This window comes from Engystomops pustulosus, chromosome 8, assembly GCF_040894005.1.
Source record: "Engystomops pustulosus chromosome 8, aEngPut4.maternal, whole genome shotgun sequence".
NCBI classification, from domain to species: Eukaryota; Metazoa; Chordata; class Amphibia; order Anura; family Leptodactylidae; genus Engystomops; species Engystomops pustulosus.
Genome location: NC_092418.1, coordinates 96,877,608 through 96,897,843, shown reverse-complemented (window position 1 = coordinate 96,897,843; position 20,236 = coordinate 96,877,608). Strand labels below are relative to the sequence as shown.

Here is a 20,236-nt window from a genome sequence, read left to right as displayed (position 1 = left end):
ACACTTCAGTAAGGGTTTAAAGAACCTCCCACTGGACTCTGGTAAAATGGTCTGTCCAACCAAAATAACTTATCTTGTATCCGAAGGAAGTGATTGGGAGCATGTTTGTCTGCCGGTTGACTTTTTATATGGGGCTGTATTAGATCACTGTCCAAAAGTCCAGCAGAAGTGAAGGTAGCATGTGCACAGATGCCTAATTCATGGGGGAGGAGGAGGGTATTGCGGTCCTCTTTTCACCTGACTACTGATGAAGGATAAAAAATAATACATGGAGGAACATACAGTGTCTATAAATTAGACCGTGCACAGTTAGAGAAGACAGTCTTATACTGCAGTAGACTTAAAGGTTCTAATGCTGGAAAGTAAATCAAGTAGTTTGAAGAGAGTCTACCAGAGTCTTATCTGCTGCAGAATGTTGCAGAGAAATTCACTGAAATTTCCAACATACTTCTTGTATTTCTGTCCAATTTTCAATATATCCCCACATTAATCCATATGCTAATAAGGCAGTTGGTGCACTTGGATGTGTCCTGACTCCTCAGTGCCCAGAACACTGCTATGCCCACCGTCATCACCTCCTCCTTCTTCCATGGTTACTCCATGCTTCTCACAAGACAAAACTCCTGCTTATTAGACAGAGATGGTGGTAGGAATAGCAATTCTTTGGGTGCTAAAGACAAGCCCCTAGTGAGCCAACTGCCTCCACACACATTAATATGGGAATTTCTCAGAAATGGAACACTGAACAGAAATAATAAAGGAATGTTGGGAATCACTTCCCTATAACATACTGCCCACTGATTACAATGCTTGGAGAAGGGGTAGACTCCCTTTAAGACCACCTTTAACTTTTCAGCTCTTATTAATTGCTGAGTAAAATCTAAAGCCACATCCAGCTCCCATTAACCAATCCCACTTTTTCAATAATAGCTTTAAATGCCTCTTGAACACTTAGGTTCATCACAATTCATCCAAACTTTGAACACTGAATTACCCCATTAAAGTAATTTGAGAAGCTAGCTGGAGACATTGGATGGGATGTAGAATTTTGCCCATGAAAGGAAAAAGGGGCAGAGAGCATACTGTATTGTGCAGACAGGAGAAGCTATTCATGAGACAAATCTGCCCTGCCCGACCATAGTCAGAAGATTTTTACGGTCGGATCCTTGGGCAACAAAAATGGTTTACACCAGCACTGATAGAGACAGGTTGGAATTATGTCTGTGAAATGTTGTGTTTTTGTTAATAACCGTGAATCCGAGAATATGTTATTTTGTTATCCTGAGCATATTTAAGAATCCTGTCTTTGTCGGAACACTCCTTTGATTAATTTTTCATATTTATTTATCTTTTTTAGTTTGATTTACATTTTATGAAAAAGATTCCTCCTGGAGCCGAAGCATCAAACATCTTAGTGGGTGAACTGGAATTCTTAGACCGTGCGGTAGTCGCTTTTGTTCGCCTTTCTCCAGCAGTCCTGCTTTCTGGTCTTACAGAAGTTCCCATCCCTTCAAGGTATTAAGTATAATATATAATGGGGGGCTCAGCTAGTAGTAGCAGGGGGTCTATGATCAGGGAAGGTCTGAGGTGAGTATAACAGTAATAGGATTGAGACATAGTTAGTCTTTGACTGTCCAGTTAGGAACCCCAAAAAGCCCTACAACTGCAGTCCCAGGGATCAGACACTCTCTATTGAGAGTGGATAAATGTCTTAAGATAAACTCTTTTAAACTTTGCAGAACCATTTACATCAATATTTTATTATTGTATGTTGGTGATAAAACCAGATCCAATATTGTTTTAAATCAGACATCAAAATGAGCTAAAGAGGATTTTGCAGTCTATATATATTTTAATAATATATTTTGATGATTTATCCAGTTTAGTCCCTAGTAATCAGTTAATTAGCACTGGTCCCGAGTGTTTGGCACTCACCATCTGATATTAAAGGGGTTGACCCCTTATAGTAAGGGGTAAGTAGAAAACCCTAATAAGTCCACACATATTGGGGCAGATTTACTTACCCGGCCCATTCGCGATCCAGCGGCGCGTTCTCTGCGCTGGATTCGGGTCCGGCCAGGATTTATGATGGTAGTTCCTCCGCCGTCCACCAGCTGCGCTGATGTCCGCTGGAATGCCTCGAATTACACCGGCCTATCCCGGATGAAGGTGAGTGAAATTTTCGCGACACTATTTTTTTTTAAAATGCGGTGGTTTTTTGCGAATCCGTCGGGTTTTCGCTCGACCACGCCCCCCGATTTCCGTCGCGCGCATGCCGGCGCCGATGCGCCACAATTCGATCGTGTGCGCCAAAATCCCGGGGCAATTCAGGTACAATCGGCGCAAATCGGAAATATTCGGTTAACACGTCGGGAAAACGCAAATCGGGCCCTTAGTAAATGACCCCCATTATATTTACCCTGGTAAGTCTCCTATTTGCTGCTGGGAGTCGCAGATCATGTGACCCGCAGGCAGAAGTCATTGGGACTTTCTGTGGTGCCAAGGACATCTATACAACCCTCGAGTAATTATCATGAAGGTTGCATGCATACAGTAGTGACTGCCAGAAGCCAGAATGAAATGGGACATCACAGTAGGTCCCGAGTCCTGAAGCCCAAGCGCCTGGTGGCTTCAGGAAGCTTTGTCAGGGTAAATATAATACAGGAGACCCTATTAGGGTGTTATATCTACCCTGTTAAAATTTTCTATAAGCAATTAACTCCTTGAATGACCCTAATAAATAGGTAAAAACGTTTGTAAAATGGAAAACCTATGTAAGACCCAAGATTTCTAAACGCATTCAAAACACAAACCAGACTCTCAAACACAGACCCAAACCAATCCATAGATCCATAAAATGAATACATACCCTAACCAGAACCTCCAGACCAATAGAATGATTTCCAACCCCAACCCATATCCTTCAAATTATTCAGAAACCAGGTCTAATGCAGACCTCAAAACAGCGGTAGCAGTTCCACTACTATGATAACATGGGATGAAGATGCTACTCATCTTACCCATATCTTATGGGACTCTTTTTTATCTTTTTTGCCTATTCTTGATCTTCCTCCTCTTTTCTAGGTTTCTGTTCATACTGTTGGGGCCACTTGGAAAGGGACAACAATATCATGAGATTGGACGGTCAATTGCTACATTGATGACAGACGAGGTAAACTTTTTTTTTTAGCTACTTTGACTTAGCTTACTTATGTCTCATTATGAATATATTTCTGTATATTAAGTTGAAACAAATAGAAAAAAATGTCTAGGAATCTAATGAAACATAAAAATAAGGGAAGACACATTCCTTGTCCCTACTGGTCTTTGTTTACTGGGACAGATTTCACGTGTCCGGGGTCCCAAGCAAAGTTTTATCCAGGTACAGTAATATTTGTGTGCATTCACCAAACTGTTCTCAGTTCTCTGTGGTCGGTAAGCATAGCTTTTATTTCTGTTATTTTGTAACATTAAAAGGAGTAAATAAAAAAATATTAGCCAACAGTGGCCGCTTGTGGACAAATGTAGTATTACAAAACGTCCATTCCAAGGTGAACATGTAATACCAAGCCAAAGTGGAGGCATTCTTCTTTGCTTTTGCTAAAACGGGTCTTTTTCTACACAGACCACTATTATAACATCCATGTCTATAATCAACAGTGAAATAGCATCTTTTTCCCACCTCCACCAAGCCTTTAATAGTTAACCGATTCCGAGTTGTGTTGAAATGTATTTCCATCCCTTGCAGATATTAATCAAGCGGTGGTATTATTTTGGCACCCAATAGGCTAATTAGACTTTACTTTAAGGTGGATTTGCCTTGGGCAGGAGACGAAGGCCAACCTTGACATTAGGGAGTCAAATTAGGATATTTCAGAATTCCAACCGTGCAGGAATCCGTGGAGTTAATAGCTAATAAAAGAATGGATTGAGCTTGAGTATTGGAAATACTTAGACAAGTATTAACCACTGGTTCTCAATTTTTAGAATAATATTTGTGTGTGGAAATTGAACATATATTAAGTGTATTTTCTACTTATGATCTGAATGAGTATCGGAGCTCTACTGGATCTGCAGGTGACTGGATAGTAGGACATATTGGATCACAGTCTCTCTGTATAAGACATCTTCTTATGAAAATGATTCTGAAGACATGGCATCCCTGCTTTAAATAGGTTAAGAATGTTACCCATTAATAATGAATGACAAGTGCATTGAAGCGAGATATTCCTAAATCCATAGGACAGTGGTGCTGTAAATGCTGAGGCTCAAGACTCTCAGTAATCTCCAAGACGGCTGGAGAAATCTAGTCTAGTGGCACCAGGAGTTTTTCGCTAATGACCCCGGTCTATGCTTGGTGTGGATGTCAAAATTTGTTAATACATCCATATACCAAAAATCTAAGGAAAAGAAAATTGAGTATTATAAATCAATCGTCCGTTACAACATTGGGAAGTTTATAGGAAGTAGAGATTAGCAAATCTATTCATTGGTCGTAGATTCCAATCGATCCGGAATGTTTCTGATTTGCTTTGGAGGAATCTGTAGAAATGGTGGTTAGCGAATACCGTTATTAGAAGGAGGTGATGGGAGAGGGGAATTGTAAACAATTGGACAGGATTAACAAAATTGGATATTTTGTTATGAAAATTATGTTTTAAAAGACTAGAGGGGGTTTAAAGGACAGTTGGAGACACATCAGTTTGAACTTATTCAATTCCGAAAAATTTGGCGAAGCTCCTACAAATCAAATCTTGGGTAATTTGCCTCTCTAAGGGTGTTAAAAGTTAAAGAAGGATGAAGAACTTATGATTCTCCCCATGTTCATATCTGCACTCACCCTTACCATAACCTGAACTTGCTTCGGAGCTCTATCTTATCCTAAAACAAATTCAATACAATATTGTTGCGAGGCTTTTTGTCTGTCATAGTAACAGAACATTTGACCTGTCTAAAGGTAGTCAACAAGAAACTGATGGATCCCTTAAATCCTAAAAGAACCTTTGACGTTGTAATGAATAGAGATGTGCAAGTTATCCAAGATTGGCTTTGCTGGATTTGGGTTTGGGTCAGAATCAGTTTGGTCCAAACACAGGTTGCTTCAATTTTCCTGGAAATTGGTATATAACCCGATCTAGTTCTCTAAAATACAGATGTTTCATAAAAATGCTCCTATCTAATTTACGATTGTTTACATTTTTCATTCCTTTTTTACCTATTTTCTGTCAAATATTTATTCTCAATATCTCGTTGGTGTCATTGTAAATGTAGAATTTTCTACTTTCTATAACAGGTATTTCATGATGTTGCATACAAAGCTAAGGATCGTAATGATTTGGTCTCGGGAATAGATGAATTTCTCGACCAAGTAACCGTTCTACCACCTGGAGAATGGGACCCATCGATTCGCATTGAGCCACCAAAAAACGTCCCTTCACAAGTAAGTTACACATGACTACATGCTTTGATTCAACCAAAGTGGTAAAGCACCTTTATTCTTCTATTCAAGCAGAATAGACCCTTTTAGCCAACCATGATCACAACCTCCCCTTGAGCTGGAACACTTATAACATTGGGGAAGAGAGTAGCATCAGTGAGTAGAGATGCAACATGTCTGATCTTATCCCCCTACTGTACAGTACAGAGTAATATTGTCATTGACTGAGAATGATCACTACAGTTGACCTGTTGGGGTGGCAGGACTTTGTGGGTCATGATTTCTGTGAGATTTTTATATATATATATATATATATATATATATATATATATATATATATATATACAGGCGGTCCCCTACTTAAGAACACCCGACTTACAGACAACCCCTTGTTACAAACGGACCTCTGGATGTTGACAATTTACAGTACTTTAGCCTTAGGCAACAGCAACAGCTCTAAAAGTTAATAAAGGTGTCTGCAATTAACAATTTATTGTTAATCCTGGTTCTAATGACAATCCACATTTTTAAAATCCAATTGTCACAGAGACCAAAAAAAATTGGCTGGGCTTACAATTATAAAATTTACAGATCCGACTTACATACAAATTCAACTTACCTACAAACCTACATAACCTTATACATAACCCGGGGACTGCCTGTGTATATATATATCTATATATGTATATATAGATATATATATACACAGTATATTTGGCATGAACCTATGGGATTGCATTATCAACTTTGTGACCATCATAAGACCACGTTAGGACAACATCCTAAGCTACAGCTATCTGTGATACAACAAACTGGTGACGTTCCAATAAAGGAAACTTCCATAGAAAATACAAATAAAAAATGCCTAATGGAAATATGGTGTACTGCAGTATGAAGATGTTGTTGTATGCTGCCTAATTGTGTCTACCATTCAGAGGGTAGCTAAGTTGAAGTCTGACTCTGAAACAGGCCTAAACATTACAAAGATGTAAACCAAAACAGACAATCATTTATAGACTGTAGATTCAGGGTGGTCACCTTGTATCTGTGCAAAGCAGTGGTTAACTTGGATATGAAGAGCATCTTATAGACACAAGTCAACAATTCTTTGGAAAAAAGGGCATATAAAATAACTCTCTTTCCAAAATCTGAATATCATGCCTCCAAGTACCACTTTACAGAAGATGGTTATCCTCCAAGTCAATGTCCAACCCTTTAACATGCCTTGCAACATGTCTATTGTCTTGCTTATATACAGACCGCTGGAGGGGATTGCCCCGGTTGCCTTAGTGAGAGGTTCTGACACTCTTGACCAAGGTTGAAATGAACCTTCTTGAACTAACACTTAATATTGTCCAATTTAATTTAGGAAAAGAGAAAAACTCCTGGTGTGCCTAATGGGACAGCAGGATTGGGAGAAACAGAAGACCACGAGGGACACAGCGGGCCTGAGCTACAAAGGACTGGAAGGTTGGTTACATTTCATATTCAGTTATTTTGACCAACATGTTATAGATGAATTGGGTCCCAAGTCTGCATGGACTTTGTAGCAGATACTTGTAAACACTGGAATATCAGATACCGTCCGGCGATATTGGTTTAAGTAGATGAACGCACATTAGAGACACCAGAGATATTTGTGTTACCAACGTTCTTCTGACATTGTTCATTGATGGGAATGTCTACCCTAGAACACAACATTGTGGTCTCCAGACATCCCATAAACGGGATAATAAGCAGCCTCTATGAACTCTAGTATTAAAATATTCTGAAATTCAGTAGTTTACATTGAGAGGATCATAAGGCTGTTGGTAGTGTCATGACTAGGCTGAGTCTTCTTCAAACACCCACCGTTAACACCCCATTTCGGGGATTTACCATTTAAATGCCAAGGGTGCCTGCATGCTGTCTTTTCCCTAGGATCGTCGTTCCCCAATTAGGTCACGGGGAGAAATGACACCAGGGAAAATGCTTTTAACCCCTTCGTGACCGGTGGTCATTGGTGCCTGAATGTCCAGGTCAATTTTTGACGCTGCTAAGCGCCTCTTTAAAAGACGATATCGCTGGAAAAGCTTTACATATCATAACAATTTTCACTTAGTTTTTTATAATGACATGTGAGACTTTGTCTTCATAGGATAGTTTAATTAATTACATATTTTTTATTTATAAAATTTGCCAATAATTGACTACAAATGTGAAAAAATAAGCTTTTTGTAATTTTTCCAATTCAATTTTTTTTAACTTGAAATCATATCTTGTATACTGTGAGTCTTTTTGTTCTACACCCTCCTCTGCTCTTGGTTTGGCCAGCTTTAATAATGTAAACAGTTTTAATCAATCCTAGAGGAAGGGGGAGTGTCCAAGACTATTAGAGTGACTGTGCATAAAGTGGGAACTGGACTGTGAAACTGGATGCTATTACAGTGGAGAGACGGGAGATGTTCAAAAGCCAAGGGCAGTGATGGCGAACCTTTTAGAGACCGAATGCCCAAACTACAACCAAACCCACAACACACAGCAAATTCCCAACATGGCAACTTAAGCAGTAACATGTTGCTACCTGTTTTGTCACGGCTATTAATGGTATCGGTGTATCGGTTCGACCAATACAGTTGAAAGAAAGAGGTGAAATTCTGATTATCATTGTAGCTTCCTTCCCGGGCGGCCCCTGAACAGAAATAATTGCAGGGCCCAGAGCAGGAGCTCCAATATTAACACAGCCTTGTCTGCCCCTCCTGTAGTCCTGGGCAGCTAAGGATGTGTAGCTTCAAAATAGCAGTGAACACAGCACATTCTGGGTGGCCAGGGACTGCAGGGGGGGGTTGAGTCCTGTCTGGAAACTCTGTGCTGGGGAGATGGCCTGGTTGCCCACAGAGAGGGCTCCGAGTGCCACCTCTGGCACCCGTGTCATTGGTTTGCCACCACTGGCCTAGGGTAACAATAGTCCCTACTCTACTGTTCTGATACTCTTGACCTTTTCTAAGGATACGACATCAATATGAAAAAATCCTCAGGATGGACTGAGCTAAAAAGGCAGTTTTGGGGCAATAAAGGACAAGTTATACACTGTTTTTTAAATGGACCATTAAGATCTTCTAAAACCATTAAGATTGCATTAAGATCTCCTAAACCTTCTGACACATTCTCTTTAAATAATTCTTAAGAGGGTGGACAAGTGTGTTGCTGTTTTTAGAAGAAGGGAGCTGTGTAGTTCTGATCCTACGCAACTTTTTGAAAGACACGTTGCATTTTTACTCTTTCTTCATTCTAGGTTGTTTGGGGGCTTGGTCCTAGATGTCAAGAGGAAAGCTCCTTTCTTCTGGAGTGAATTCAGGGATGCTTTTAGTCTGCAGTGTTTAGCTTCAATTCTTTTCTTGTACTGTGCGTGCATGTCCCCTGTTATCACGTTCGGTGGTCTTCTGGGAGAGGCAACTGAAGGTCGTATAGTAGGTGTTGTACCTTATACTGTTATAGTGTAATGTTCTTTTACTTGTCGCTTACACTTTTGTTTTTTGGGTTGACTTGTGACCCCACATGTGCTTCATTCTCCTCCACCTAGAGTGCAATAGAGTCTTTGTTTGGAGCCTCAATGACAGGGATAGCGTTCTCCCTGTTTGGTGGACAACCCCTTACCATTCTGGGAAGTACAGGACCCGTGTTGGTGTTTGAAAAGATTTTGTTTAAATTTTGCAAGTAAGTAATAAAAAAAAATGTCTTGAATATCTTTCTATTTATTTCTACCTCTAATTCTATTTTCTGTCTGTCTTTCTATTGATGGATCAATCTATCTATCTATCTGTCTATTTATCTCTCTATACGTGTACTCCGTTAGTTCCTTATTCCAGGTGTTTTTCTACCCCTAGGGAATATGGGCTGTCGTACCTGTCTCTTAGAGCGAGCATAGGTCTCTGGACGGCTTTTAATTGCATAGTCCTGGTGGCCACTGATGCGAGTTCCCTGGTGTGTTACATTACACGGTTCACTGAGGAAGCGTTTGCGGCTCTCATCTGCATCATTTTCATTTACGAGGCCTTAGAAAAGCTGTTTCATCTAGGTGAGAACTATCCAATCAACATGAATAATAATTTGGAACTACTAACACAGTATTCGTAAGTACAGTCTCTTTTACCTCTAAGTAATGAATTCCAGAGGGAGGGAGAGGTTTAGAGGACTGTAGCTATATTTCTGTCAAATTCCTAGTTCCCTTACTTGATCATTAGTAAGTACCCTCAAACTCAAAACATGGGGCACATTTATTAAAATCTTAATTGAAAATCTGGAAATACGTGACAAAGCCATCGATAAAATAGAACAAAATCAGGCAACATTTACATGCGCTCCATCCCCAACTAGCCGAATGGGACAGCCACTTTTGTTTCAGCACAGTAGATCGCCAATTGTTTTGTTCTTTGTAACCAGACCTTGGACCTTTGACCCGTTGATGGGTGGGGGACAAGGTCTCCAATCCTCAAGTTGCCTAAAGGTGACCTTTCATTAATGAGAAGTTGAGTAAACTTTCCAGTAACAATGGGAAGCTCAATGGATGTGATGTCACAGGTGTCGCTGATATACTGATTCTTCTTTGACCTTTTGATGGGTGGGGGACAGGGTTTCCAACCCTCAACTTGGCTAAAGGTGGATTTACGTTAGAAAAATGTTGGCCTAATCTGCAAATTCCAGTGGAACTGTCCTTCAAACTAATGTGTATATTGGTTTACCCAAGTAATGAATCAAGGAAATATACGTCCAGGTTTTTAATTGAGACTTTAATAAATTTCCATAATGTAAACTCATTTAGGATTTTGTTTCTACAGTTTTGATAATTAGATATGCACTTATTAGTAGTTCATCATTTGCTTTGGGAAATATGTTGCGTGATTACAAGGTCATCTGATAGTATATGGGTTTAATTAATAGCCCCGGAGTAATGAAAATCCAAAATAAAACAAGTGTAACATATGTCACAATGCAACAAATTACTACCAGTTCTGTTGAGCGCAGTATGTTAGTGTTTTACTTACTATGGAGGGTTTAGCTTCAGAAAAAAAAAAATATTTAGATACATTGAATTCAATTTTACCTCCACGTCTTCAGTCAAACTATCTCCCAAAGATCTTGTCTTGGTCTTGTGTCTTTTTTAGGTGCAGTTGTGCGGAACCCTCTCACCCTAGTAATGAGACCCTGAAATATTGGGATGAGGCCAATATAACTACGTCGGAGATAGTCTGGAACAACCTGACTGTTAGCGTAAGTGTAGATGATGATGTGTGCGCTTTATGATACAACTATAGTTCTGATCTATATGTTGGGGTCTTATGTGATCGCTTTTTGGTTCAATGGACACTAGTGACTTGGCATCACTACTAATCAGTTGTTTGCTGCACCCCCTAAAGCTGGGATTTAGGCCCAGTTATTTGTTTCAGTTATTGTAAGTCAAAACCACAGAACACACAGAACAGGTGCACCTTTCTCCATTATATCTTACTTTCTTTTTAGTAACTGGAAAGATTTGCACTTGTTCTGTGTATTCAGCCACAATTGGTTTTGGTTCACAATACCTGAAAAAAATAGCTGAAAACGGAGATCTGAACTGGACCATTAACTTTAGAGACATTGGGGAATATTTATCAGGGCCACTGCGACGCGTCAGTGGCGCAGAAGACCTGAAATAATTGCAAATGCTAACTTATTGCTAGAACTTGCGATTATTTAGCCCTATATGCCACCTCCACGCCAGTGGGGTGTGAAGGGGAGGGGGAGGGAAAAATGTCCGGGAGTGGGCCGACACGGGGCATTAGTATCCCTGCTCCTGTGCACTCGCTGCAGCCATCGACTTTACACATGTGATAAGTCGATGGCTGCGTTAATCTCTCAGCCAGGCAGGGCTGTGCAGCACACCACCATCAACAGCCCATACCCCCATTGACTTTTGACAATTCTACCAAATTTTGGACTCACACCTTTCTGATATTGACAACCTATCCAAGGGATAGGTCACTAATATCCGAAGAGTGGAAGGTCTCCTCTAAAGAAGCACTCATAGTGGAAATGTTTTTGGTAAAAAATCTGCTCTATTCATATCTAGAAAATTTAGGCAACCTAAAAGGAATTTTTGAGTAACACTGAGTAAAACACATATGACAGTCTAAACTGCTAGACATAAGGCTGAAATTAAACTGCGGTAATAAATCCCAAGTTTTTGGCATAGGCTTTATAAATTGGATCTCTGTGGCTACCTTTCAGCACCAAGTTGTTTGAAAAACAGGTAGTTGTGAAATTATGGCAAATGTAGGTTTCCCTTCCTTATCATGGAACCTCCATAATGAAATCTAGTTTGTGCCAGCTAATCTTAGGTGTGGAGATTACTTTGTATTCACCCCTTAACCCCATACACAATTGTGGTGAGTTATAAAGGATGTACAACAAGAACCAAAAATACTGTAAAATAAGTAAACAAACAGAAGCCGTGTGAAGGACAAGCCGAGGTCAAAAACTAGATCTGAATCACATACGTAAACAAAAATGTAATACAAGTTACAATTAAATTTTTTACCATCAGGAATTGAGTGTGAGATAAGCCTGAGTATAGTAAGTTGGTACTTACTTAGTAAGTTGGTACTGTATACTCGAGTATAAGCCGAGTTTTTCAGCATAAAAATGTGCTGGAAAACCCTAACTCGGCTTATACTCGAATCTGATGCCCCCTGCAGGTTCTCTGTCTTCAGCTACAGCTATCACACTATGATGTCAGCAACTCCCTGTATTATTATTTCCTGTGCTTTGTATTGAGTGAGACCCTAAAAAACTAAGCCCCCGATCTAATTCCCACCCAGATCAATCCCCAACCAATGGATTCTTTTTTTCCTTAAAATTCCTCAATTTTTCTCATTGGATTTTAGTTTTGAGGTCCCTTTAAGACTTTGCATGATCTAAATTGTTCAATTAATGTGAGGACCAAGTGTTAATCACCCTTAGCCTTTTAATCCTGCTTTTAATATTAAATATATCTCGTCATCTCTAAAAAGATGTTGTTGTTTACGTGAAATTTTCATTTGGGGTCAAAGCCAAAAAGCTTCTCATCTTGTGTGGCTCCCCGCATGAGCTCCTTTCTATCACATAAAACCATGATTTAAACAGGAAAGAAGAAATAATATCCACAGGGATCTCATGCATCACATTTTATGGCGAACTGTTTTCAGATAAGCTAAAACCACTGCCAATAAAATATGTTTTGTTTTGTGTTTTTTTTTCACAAAATCAACTTAAAAACATCATGGAACAAAGAGGATTTCTGCTGATGCGTGACAGATGGCACAGTCAGACTACTCGAAAATGGATCCAAAAGCTCATATTCCTCTAAAATATTTTTTTTTCTCCAGCTGTTCAGGATATGTATTGAAATATAGCAAATTTTATTTGCAGTTCCTAAGCTTATCATAAGCGCCTCTTCCCATGTAATGGAAGGGCGCAATCAGAAAATCATTTTAGCTGTATCTGATCCTGGTTTAGGATGTACAACATTGGGCCAAAAGGCTAAAAATACTATAAACCTCACTCATTATGAGAAAGATAGCCCTAAGGTTCACTGTCCCTTAGGCACTGATCTTCTACTAACCATAGGGACCCATTCTTGTACTTCGATTTGGCAATAAGACCCTTATTACTTATCCTGTGAATATGGGATATGTTTTTGGGGAGGAGGGTATTGACCAACTATTAAAGAAACTCTTCAGAATTCTACAACACCTGTGTCTGGCTGGAAGTGCCGGGGGAAGGAAGAGGGTATTTGGACCCAATATGGCTTTCTAAAACCGTGGAACTACACTTATGAAATTGACATGGAGACCATGGATTGGCGGAAATTATATGGGGAAGAAATAGATGGGCTGTAAATTTGTGGTATGGTAATGTCAGTATGAAGTTAGTGAGAAACCTTGCAAATATGGATCTGGTTGCACCTCAGGTTATGGTAATAAGATACAGTGTGTAGGGAAAGTATTCAGACACCTTTCAATTTTTGGTTCATTGCAGCCAATTGTTAAGATCCAAAAAGTTCTCTTTTTGCCCATTAATTTACACTCTGCAATGTACACAATTCTGTCTCTGAGCTCCTTGGGCAGTTCCCTGGACCTCATGATTCTCATGTGTTCTGACATGCACTGTAAGGTCTTATATAGACAGGTGTTTGCCTTTCCTTAGCAAGTTCAATCATTTTAATTAAACACCACTGGACTCTAATGAAGGGTAGAACCATCTCAAGGCAGATCAGAAGGAAATGAACTACATTCGAGTTAAACATATGTGTTACAGCAATGGTTATGAATACTTATGACCAAGTGACATTACAGTTTTTCTTATTTATTTATCTACATTTACAGTTTCTTTCTGTCTCGAGTGTGCATTAATGAGCCTAAAAATTACTTTTTTGATCTTACCAAATGCCCGCAATGACACAAAAAGAGTAAAAAAAGAGTAAAAGTTTGCATGAAACTAATTGTTAACATTTATTGTATTTTACAGCAATGTCACGAATATAAAGGACATTTTGTGGGCAGTGGCTGTGGACACGAAGGACCATACGTACCTGACGTCCTGTTCTGGTCAATCATCTTATTCTTCTCAACTGTTGTACTTTCATCAACCCTGAAACAGTTCAAAACCAGCAGATATTTTCCAACAAAGGTAAGGACCATGCGTCACATCCTCTCTATATACCATGTATAGATTGAATCTAATAATTATAAAACGAATTTGTCAGTTCTGACCATGCAAAATTACAGACAGTGTTAGCTTAGAGCCAATCATTACAAGATCACAATGATGTCCTTCTATATTCCGGGGTTACTCAGCATTACCCAATGCAGGACTTTGAATGTACATAAATGTCCTATAAAAACTCACTCACAAGAGAAAGGTCGAGTAACCGTAGCAGAGGTTGGATACAGATAAAAGCTAGTAAGAAGGCACAGTAATAGGGAAAAGGTATGGGGAGACTAGTAAAACCAGCATAGTGTAATGGATCTAGGCAGTTTATGGACTTCCATCAGTCTAGTAAGCCTTACTGGACAGGGCTGGGCTGCAGAAAGCTGGGTGTGGCTCGATCAATCACAACACATGAGTAACCTAAGCCACACTCTGTAGACAGACAAAGACTTTGGCATGGATGTTATTCAGGCTTTCACTGCCACCATACATGAATGCTAAAAGGCTCCGCTATCACTCGGACAGACACCTTAATCCCTCCCCATAAATATGCTATGGGACAGACCCTGGACCACTTACAGTTAATGTACATTGGGTGGTCTGGAAGCAGATAAAAGGCATCTTAAGAACATCAGGTCGTTAGTGTTAGAAAGGAGGTGATCAACTTTCTATTAAAAAAGAAGAGACTGAAAAACTCATCTAAAATGTGAATAACATAATACTACAAAAGTTGTACTTTGCAACCAAGTTAATTTCCAAACATTTGTCTATTTATTCTGCCAAAAGACCTCATCAATCTTGCCACTGTGTATGGATCGTAGGTGTTGTGGGACTTAATTTTTTTCCGCCTTGTGTTTTACCCATAGGTTCGTTCAAATATCAGTGACTTTGCTGTGTTTATTACCATAATGTCGATGGTTTTGATAGATTATGTCCTTGGAATTCCTTCTCCGAAGCTTCAGGTTCCCAGCGAGTTCAAGGTAACAAATAAGGGTAAAGAAGAGTTATATATCACATGTTCTGTGTTCTGACTTGTTACTTAAAGAGTTTCTTGTCACCTTTGCTCTCTGTTCTCCATAATATAATTCTGTTTTCTCCGTTATTCCTAGTAGGGGAGTATACTGTACTCACCACTGGGTTTTAATTTTTGATTGGGGCTGGTTTTTGCCCTTGAGAATCTGTGTAGTTACCACTTTTAAAGTTTCTAATATATTTATAGGAAAATTCATAGAGAATAGTTACAAAGTAGAGCTCCACAATTGGTTCACAAAACTTCTTTTAAAAATGACATCTCTATAGAACTGTATCAAATTCTGTGTTTGTTAGTTTTTTCAGTACCTGGATAGAAATTGCCCTACAGAAAACAGGCCCTCACAAAATGTAAAAATACAAAAAGTAAAATGACCTTCTTTTAAAATTATGCTAATAAGTCAGAAGGGCTCTTGGGGCAATTCTAGAGCCCCTCTGTACTGTAGCTTCAAAGCCTGTTACACTGCAGGGGTACGTCCCCCTCCAGTGTGTGCTGAAACCGACTCTGCTGTCCTGAGAGTACAGCAGGCAGAGGAAGGGAAAGTGCTAAGGATTCAGGGGGGAAGGTAAGAAAGTGTCACAGCCTGTGAAGCTACAGCATGGAGGGTAGATAGGTAGATTTCCTTTAAGAGTTTTGGATGGTGAGGAGTTAAAAAGAGAAAGACAGAATTAAAAAACAACATGGTCCTCAAGGGGGTTAAAACTCATGGAACATGGAAATACCAATAAAACTATCAATATTCTCGTTTGAGCTTGTACATTAGTGTTTAGTTTACTGCAGAGAGTTTCCACTGATTAATTAAATCCTTGGCTCGGGGGTGCAGGGGGGGGGGGGGTTGTTATTTGGTAGAATTTTGTAGTTTAGAATATAAATGACTTAAATAATAAATGTTTGCCTTCAGAGTACATGGCGTATTATTCCATCCTGGAAGAGCAATATGAATATATTACGGTACCTGTCACTGTATACGGTTATGCATCAATTTGATTTTATAATAAGCTGCTTTGAAAACTCCTGCAGGGAACTATTCATCACACTGGACACGTTCTATAAATATAAGAAATAAGCCTGGAAGTCAGGGAGACAGTAGGAAATCTGAATCTCTAAGTAGATGTGATCGAAACGGCTGTGGCGTTATTCGCGGAGACTCTACATTTTTCCTACTTCTCTGTGGTTCTATCACGACCCTTAATCAAAGAGGACGTCAAAGTTTACAGGTTACACACAAAAGATAATGGCAGACTAACACATTGGCTTATAGATACATTTCCCCTGATCAAACAGGACTGATTAAGGGGAAGAAGGGATGTAAAAATAGGAGAAGTTTATTGATAGCTATTGATTGGGCAAAAACATTTCCCTGGGAGAGTAAAAATGTTTTAATAATAGCAATTTGAATGGTTATGGCTTTTACAGATATTAGAGACAATGGGCATTGTCAGGCTTCTGGGGTAGTGAACCCCCTGGACCACTGCCGACGATGACACAAGCCTGGGACTGGAATCTAAGTGGCACCCGGTTTTCACCACAGCCGACGCAAACCGAGTTTGACTTGCTGCGGTGGGTTACCACCAGGTTGTTCCACAGGTGTTACTTTGTCCGCAGTGGAAACCAAGGCAAGGTACAGAGTCGGTAGGCAAGTTACTGTTTGGGGACAGGCAGGAGGTCAAAGGCAGCTGCAAAGGTTCAGTGTCAGAGGCAGAGTCAAAGATTAGGGCAGGCAGCGGAGGAGTGTAAACGGGAACAGGTCCGGTGTCACAACGGGGAATCCAATCACAGGCACAAGTCAAAGCTTTTTTGACGGCATAGAGCACAAAGATCCGGCAGGGAATGCTGGGAGACGCCGGCTTTTATCCATTTCCTGAAAAGGGCCAGCAACAATTAGCGGTGCGCTGGCCCTTTAAATCTTCTGAAGCCAACGCGCGCCCAAGAAGACGGGAACGCACGTGCACAGTCGCCGGACGGAAATCAGGAAAGGGGAAAGGTAAGATTTTTATGAATAGGAGACCAAGTGGAAGCTTTGGTCTAAGCAAAGCAATGCAACAAGGATGCCCACTGTCTCCGATACTTTAAAATTGAGCCTTAGAACTTTTGTGGGGCATTTATTATGGCCTTTCAAACAGAAAACGGGGAGTGTTTGTTTTTTTCCCTCTCTGCACCTCTTGCACCTGAACTTATGAAGTGTCGGCGCCATAATATTGGTGTTTTCCGAAACTCTCGACTTGTTCTTTTTAGCCCAGCTGAAAGCTGGTTTAGGGAGTTCTAAAACTTTCCTTCCGTGTGCAAATCCATTAGTCCTTTTCTCCACAAACTTATATCCCACTGAAAAATATAGAACGGTTCTAGTGCCACCCTGCCATAATAAATTCCCCTCTTTATCTTTATTTATTCAGAAGACAGACAAATTGGAAGGCATAAAAGTTGATGCACAGGAATGTTGCATATATTTATTTGCCGATGATATGCTAATCTTCCTGGGAAACACAGCTACACATTTGAATAGGCTATTCTGAATTCCGATTTGCTTTGGCTACTATGCCGGTTACAAAATAAACAAAAAAGGGAAATCCTTTATTTAAATAAAGATACAAATAACAGTTTTGGGTGCTCATTCATCAATCAAATATTAATCTGTGTTGCAAGATCTTACACTGAAATATATAACTTAAATTATGACCCCCCTAATAAAAAAATAAATCAACCAAGATATTTATAAATGGATGACACTACCCTTATTATGTTGTTTATTAACCCTTAGAGCAGGAAGGGTTAAAGCTTGCACACCTTTAGAGCCCTGAACTGTCACCTGGATGACAGTTTTATACCCGTGTACGCCATTGTAGACTGTTTGTCTGCTAGGTAGCTTTCTTTCTGTGCTCATTCTGCTTTTCACTTGTTCTTCTGGGTTATTGATATTGGCTATGTTCTTGACTATTCTCCTGATTATTTGATTTTGTGCTTTTCTTGCTATCTTGTTGTGACACGAATTGTTAACCTCCTCTTAACCTCCTCTGTGGTTTGTTTGTTGGTCTTGTTAAGTGTTTTCCCCTTGGCATAGGGAGAACAACGCACAGTTACTGGCCACTGTTTTCGGTGTACCCAGTGATCAGACAGGGACAGTTTGCAGGACTCAGAATAAGGACTCACTGTCCTTGTCAGTGTCCTGTCCTTATAACCTGATACCTTCACTTACCCCAAAAATAGCAAGCTAAGTTCACACCACTAAAAAAACGACTTCTGGAAACCAGAATTGTTATTTTGAAATAGCCTTCCATTCATCATTGTGAGTTTCCACATAAACATAGGTTGTGTCCCTTCCAATAAAACGTATTGAAACCAGTCCTAGAATGGATAATTTGTGTCAATCTGTTATGTCAATGAGCCAATATTTATCAAAAATTTAGGAAAATAAATGAATATGGTTTATTTGTGTAATTTTCTAATGATTTTTTGAATAATATTTTCATGATTTGGCTGTTATTCAATTGCACACATACCAAAACATTACAATTAGTAGAATATGACCCATCAAAGGATACAAATAAGTTGATGAAGGAGATGTATAGTCAATGTAGATTGTATAAAATTGCCAACCAATGTTGGTTTCTTTTTCAGCCCACTAGAGACGATCGAGGATGGATAGTGAATCCCTTGGGACCAAATCCTTGGTGGACTGTGCTTGCAGCCATTATTCCCTCTCTGCTCTGCACAATTCTGATTTTTATGGACCAACAAATCACAGCTGTCATTATTAATAGAAAAGAGCACAAATTGAAGGTAAAAATGATCATATCAAACTCATTTTAGTCCTTCAACATACAGTATCTGCGAGATATTTATTGGTACTTTCAAAAAAAATAGAAGCCCCCATTTGATGGTTTAAGGGAACCCGTCAGCAGAAATTGACCTAATATATCACTACCAATATGTTGTCAAGCAGCTGAATACCTTCTAGATCAGGTTTCTTTTATCGTCCCGTGTAGTAGCATCATCCAAAAAATCTACTCTGAAGTGAGTATAAATGGGGTGTATAAAGTCAAGGAGGTGGAGATTTTAACACTGTATTCAAGCTCTCTCTTTCTCAGCACACCACCTTCATTGTAATTGATGGTCCTGCACCCAGAAAAATCACTAACCAGATCTCCAGAAGTCCAGTGCATGATGTCAATCACAGGGGAGGAGGTGTTTTGAGTTGGGTAGAGCTTGACTTCTGTGTTAAAACTCTCCACCTCCATGACTTTATACAACCAATTTATGTCTCACTTCAAAGTTGATTTTGTGGATGATGGAACCACGCTGAGCCATAAAAGAAGCATGATCTGGAAGGTGTAAAGCTGCAAGACAACATACTGGTAGTGGTTTTTTTAAACCAGTTTCTGATGACAGGTTCCCTTTAAAAGAATCCTACTACCTGGAATCTACAGAAGTAGATCTAGGGGCAGATTCCCCAGTGCAGTGTGATACAGAATTTGATATAGCTGGCTATGTTTTTCTTTGTACCAAAAAAAAATTCTTTAATTATATGCTAATTTGCTGCAGTGGCCAATAGCTTTTTTATTATATCTTTTGTAAAAAGGGTTGTCTTTTTAAATGAAAGGCTAAACAATTATTCAAATTTAGTGATTTCTAAATTTCTAAATCAGTGCAGTGCAAAGATAATAAAAAAAAAAAATAAATAAAATGTTAAAATGGATTAATGTTCATATATGTTTTTTTTCCGTGTTTACATTGCTGCTACAGAAAGGCTGTGGTTATCATCTGGATCTTCTGATGGTCGGGGTGATGCTCGGGGTGTGCTCTGTGATGGGACTGCCCTGGTTCGTCGCTGCCACTGTCCTGTCCATCACACATGTCAACAGTCTGAAACTGGAATCTGAGTGTTCAGCCCCCGGAGAACAACCAAAATTTTTAGGAATTCGGGAACAACGGGTGACGGGGCTGATGATCTTTGTTCTTATGGGCTCCTCAGTTTTTATGACAAGAATTCTTCAGGTATGTAAAATACATTTAGATAAAGTACGTTTGTATGTGATAACTTCTGATCATCATATTATGAAATATAA

The 20,236-nt window shown here is 39.5% G+C and overlaps 1 protein-coding gene across 7 annotated transcripts in view; it reads left to right on the top strand.

The window, feature by feature from the left end:
• SLC4A10 (solute carrier family 4 member 10) overlaps positions 1-20,236 on the top strand; it is a 164,681-nt gene that overhangs the window by 116,126 nt on the left and 28,319 nt on the right. For all 7 annotated transcript variants that reach the window (XR_011849456.1, XM_072121877.1, XM_072121876.1 and 4 more), the window contains exons 8-19: positions 1,358-1,515; positions 3,085-3,172; positions 5,294-5,440; positions 6,807-6,907; positions 8,712-8,886; positions 9,000-9,133; positions 9,304-9,549; positions 10,582-10,687; positions 13,961-14,122; positions 15,010-15,123; positions 18,789-18,950; positions 19,914-20,165. Coding sequence is in view for 6 of the 7 variants with exons in the window: in XM_072121877.1 (XP_071977978.1) it covers positions 1,358-1,515; positions 3,085-3,172; positions 5,294-5,440; positions 6,807-6,907; positions 8,712-8,886; positions 9,000-9,133; positions 9,304-9,549; positions 10,582-10,687; positions 13,961-14,122; positions 15,010-15,123; positions 18,789-18,950; positions 19,914-20,165 (1,845 nt within the window). In the remaining variant the exon portion in view is untranslated. The remainder of the gene's footprint in view (positions 1-1,357; positions 1,516-3,084; positions 3,173-5,293; positions 5,441-6,806; positions 6,908-8,711; positions 8,887-8,999; positions 9,134-9,303; positions 9,550-10,581; positions 10,688-13,960; positions 14,123-15,009; positions 15,124-18,788; positions 18,951-19,913; positions 20,166-20,236) is intronic.